The 4,670-nt window shown below is 36.3% G+C and overlaps 1 protein-coding gene across 1 annotated transcript in view; it reads left to right on the forward strand.

The window, feature by feature from the left end:
- TBC1D8 (TBC1 domain family member 8) overlaps positions 1-4,670 on the forward strand; it is a 126,133-nt gene that overhangs the window by 80,037 nt on the left and 41,426 nt on the right. The window contains exon 4 of the mRNA XM_027842575.1: positions 2,034-2,262. Coding sequence (XP_027698376.1) covers positions 2,034-2,262 — 229 coding nt within the window. The remainder of the gene's footprint in view (positions 1-2,033; positions 2,263-4,670) is intronic.

The raw sequence follows: 4,670 nt of genomic DNA on the forward strand, positions 1-4,670 counted from the left end.
TTTGAAAGAAAGAAGAAATTATTTCACAGTTGAAACAGTCTTGGAAATACTCTGAAATGAAAAGCCTTTAAATAAAAGCTATGAGAAATCTGCTGACTCTATAGTTTTGTGAGCCAATGGTTAGAAAGTGAAGGGCTCTACCCAATCTAAAGCTGTTGGCTACAATGACTGAACTGCACCTAATATATGGAAAGAGAACAGTGATGCTTGTTTTCCTATTACTTCTTCTGCCAAAAGTCCTAGGGAATGAAGTATTTCCTATTCACACCCTGAACTTCCCACTGCCTTACAAAGCTTTAAAAGAAAAAACAAAACTCCATTCCTACGAGAGATTCCTGGGTCCCAACTATTTGAGTGCCAGTCTTGGAGTTCAAATTCTAAGTCAGCCTTTCCATCACTGTCTGACTTTATGTAAATCGGGGTGGTAAACCAGAGGCCTCGAGGCACGTGTGGCCCTCTAGGTCCTCAAGTGCAGCCCTTTGATGAACCCCTGCACTTGGGAACCCAGAGGGCCACATGTGGCCTTGAGGCTGCAGGTTCCCCACCCCTGGAAATTATGTAGCTAGTTTCCTCATCTGTAAAATGGGAATGATACTGATGCTGCCTATCTCCCTGGGTTGTTGCAGGGATCAAATAAGATCATGGCTACAAAGTACTCTGCAAAACACTCTATAAATGTGAGTTGTTGCACTTGTAATTCCATTAGTTACTTTTATGTTTTATCATTTCTGCTCATGCCACTATCTCATTGGGCTGTCGTAACTATTCTAATGTTATTTGTTTATTTATTCAAATGTTATTTGATTCCTAAGAGAGCTACACATTAATTTCATATGATTTCCTTTGTAAAAGTAATAATGATAGCTAACATTTCCATAGCACTTCTGAGTTTTGCAAAGTAAGGGTATTATCTCATCTGATCCTTACAACTCTCTGAAGTAAGATCTATTATTTTGTCCTCATTTTAACAGGTAAGGGAGATGAGGCTGAGAGAAATTAAGTGACTTGTCTCCTATCAGACAGCATAGAATTCAAATTCAGGTCTTCCAAACCCCAGTGCCAGTGTTCCATTCTGAAATTTAATGAACACCAAAGACAATTTTTTTTTATGTAGGATAGAAAAAAGATAATATGAAACAACAAATTTCCATCATGTTCAGCTTTTTTTTTTTTAAAGTATGTCATAAATTTAGCATGATACTTTCAAATCAGCCCTGCTTGTTTGTGGTTCTTCCTGAGCTTCCTCTGTTCTCTTCTGTGCATTTAAAAAGATTCTTTACTAATCCTCTTTTCTTCCTTTTCTTCTACTTTGGGGCAATATTATCTCTAGGTCCTTTCTTAAAGATCCATTTTTAAAATCTTTTTTTAAAAAAAACAGTTTTTGTTTGTTTTGTGAAGAAAGAGATTTTTGCTCAAGTCTTTTCATTGAAAAGGTATATCTTAGTTTCCAGAAAGGTTTTGTGGTATACTGGAAAGAATACTGGATTGGGAAGCAGTAGTCCTGGGTTCGGGTTCTTAGGCCATCACAAACAGTCTATGCTCTTTTCCTGGTTTTCTGATCTTGAGCAACTGAGTTCCTCTCTCTGGGCCTGTTTCCTCATCTACACTCATGGCATTGTTACTTTTAATTCTGAGTCCTGAAGTAAATATTTAAGAAAGGTCTGGCAGTTATTTATTAAGTGTAAAATAGGAGTGGAAACAGAGCCCCTCCCCTTTGCTTCCTCCCTGTGATCTAGGTGTTTCCTGGACAGTATTTATGATTATTCTTGGGAGTCTTAAGCAAATTAAGGATCTTTTTGCCTAACTGCAAAGTGGGAATGAAATTTTATCAGGTGTTACGAATCTTGAGAACTCGTTACTATATGCTTTTTATTATGTATGTTACTATATGCATTTTAATATGTTTTTTAAAACCTTTTATAAAAGATACTTAAGGAATTATAGGAGTCCTTTAATTAGCTCCCAACAACACAACTCCCCGCTCCCCCCCATTTCCTTTCTTCATTAGAAAAGAATCTTTTTGTTCCCAACAGGCCCTGATTGCAGAAGAGACTAGGAGTAAATTAGCAGAACAAGAGGAAGAGCCAGAGAAGTTTCGAGAGGCCCTGGTGAAGTTTGAAGCCAGATTTAATCTTCCCGAAGCTGAGAAGTTGATCACCTATTATTCTTGCTGCTGTTGGAAGGGTCGAGTCCCTCGTCAGGGATGGCTGTATCTGAGCATTAACCACCTCTGCTTTTACTCTTTCTTCCTGGGCAAGGAACGTAAGTGAAGAATCACAAATCGTAAATGACCATGAATCGTATCGAACCAATTAGTGTTCATTAAATGTCTACTCTGAGAAAGGCATTGTATCCGCTGCTATAGTGGATACAATGATGAATAAGTCATCTGATCCTCTGCCTTCTGGAAGCTTGTAGTCTAGTTGCAAAAACTAAGAATTAGAAATTTATTTAAACATTGCACTATTGTTTAATCATTCAAATCAAAGGAGAGACGTCACAAGGCGGTATGTGATTAAATGCCAAATGAATTATACAAACACATTTATTTATGTTAATTTTAGGTCTTGATTCTAGAGAACTAGATGTTATTTTTGCTACTCTAAAAATCATTTCTCTACCAGTAGGTTTGGTTATGAATGTGCAAGTCATTTTGACTACAATATTGCTTGGAAGAAATATTACTGGAACTGATGTTAGAGTAAATAAAATGAATTCTGCTTACCCTGTGCTTTTCACTCATTAACATCAGGGAAACACTTATAAAGTTCCCAATATTGAATCCTAGCCCTGTTCTTTGTAAGAATTACTGGGTGAGGAGTTTTCCTCCAGAAAGAGAATTATTCACTCTGGTTTACCTTAGGTTCTTTTAAACATAAAGATTTTGCCTTCATTACAAAGGATGATGTCAGTTGTGTATTTCGCTTCCTGTCATTCCCCTTCAAAGCCTCTTCTGTGGCCACCATGCACTTTAGATGGTAAAATTCAAGAGGTAAAAATGATGTTAATGGAACTCAATGTTTGCTGTAATAATTAAATTTTCAAAGTTGATCTATTTTAGGGAGAGACAGGTTAGTGTGTATATGAGAAGAAGGTTGGGGGAAAAATCTATAATTAAACAGTGCCTTTCAGAAATCTCCACGAGCCAGTTATTACCTTACTCACCTTCACTCCTCCCTTCTTCCCAACCTCACTTCTTGTCATTCCCTATTTGTGCTTGTCTATGATAAATGAACTAATCCGCTTTTATCTTTTTCTTAGTCTCATCTTCATGCCACTAACCTTAATTAGAATGTTCTGTGAAATTTGAAAACTGATATTCAATGATTAATTATTGATTGAGAATTGTATCTAATCAGAATCAATATTTGTGAATCACATTCAGACTTGATTGTTTAGGCCTTGCTGGACAGATTCAAATTAGCTCCCGTTAGTCAAATTTGTAAGAGTTTAACTTCCATATTCTCGTGGGTCAAAGTCCAACCACACAAATTCTAATTCATAAACTTTGTTTGACCATGGGGCTTTCCAGAGGCTTTATTTGCCCAGTTGCCCAGGGTCATGGAAATTCCCTGCTTTGACTCAGACCAATCACAGCTCATGCTTTGCCTCTCTTCTACTTGTAATTTGTATCAGATCTATTTTTTTTATTTTTGCCATATAATGTTTGTGCTACTTTTGCTTTTCAATACTACAAAAGAGCTGCCCTATCAGATGTATTCTGGCTGCTGAGAAGCCTTAGATCCCATTTATTGGCAATTGCTAGCTTTGCTAATAAATTAATCATGCTTGGAACTTTGTGCCTTGGTTTCTCTTTATCACAGATATTTTAATTGCAACAATTATCTCCCTTCTCCTCTGCCAGTTCACATCTCCTTTCCTTTTGAAACTTTCTCCTTTAGAAAGTCTCCTTTAGAAAGATTTCTGTAATAATTCTCTCATAAGAGATTCATAGGATTTAGAGCCAGAAGGGAGCTTAGAGATCACCTAGTTCAATTCTTTCATTTTACAGATAAGGTAACCATGGCCCAAAAAGTGACTTGCTTACAACCATAATTAGAAACTGAGTTTTTTGGCTATAAGCCCACTGTTTTTTCTCCACAAGTATAGCACTGACTTACTTCACTTCTGTATTGTGTCAGACTTTCCTTTTGTTTATTGTTTGTGTGTGTGTGTGTTACATCATTCTATAATTGCTGATATGTTATTTTTCTAAGTATTCCTAAGTAATGTCATGCATTCTGAGGTGATAAACCAACTGGATTATAAGGATCAAATGAGATGATTCATGCAAACCATAAATTCAGGCTGTCATCTTTATCCCAAGTTCTTTGAGGGCCCAGACTGGATTTTTGGTTTTTTTTTTTAACCCTTTTGTATCCAACTGCAGCATTTATCACAGTGCCTTGCACAGAGTTATCAGTCCTTGGTTTTGGTTACTTTAATTGACTTTAATTAAACAATATTGACTGAATTTTTTCAATCATTTTTGCACTTTGCAAAATTTTTGCATTTTCTTTAATTATAGAATGATTCATGTAATAAGGCAAGTACGTGCACACACACACACACACATACACATACACCCCTATCTCTCTATCTTCATTATTGCATGTATGTAAAAATAAGGCTGTCTAACCTTCCTAGAAAATTAACATATCATTGTTATG

This window comes from Vombatus ursinus, unplaced genomic scaffold (assembly GCF_900497805.2).
Source record: "Vombatus ursinus unplaced genomic scaffold, bare-nosed wombat genome assembly UNPS02014877.1, whole genome shotgun sequence".
Classification (NCBI taxonomy): domain Eukaryota; kingdom Metazoa; phylum Chordata; class Mammalia; order Diprotodontia; family Vombatidae; genus Vombatus; species Vombatus ursinus.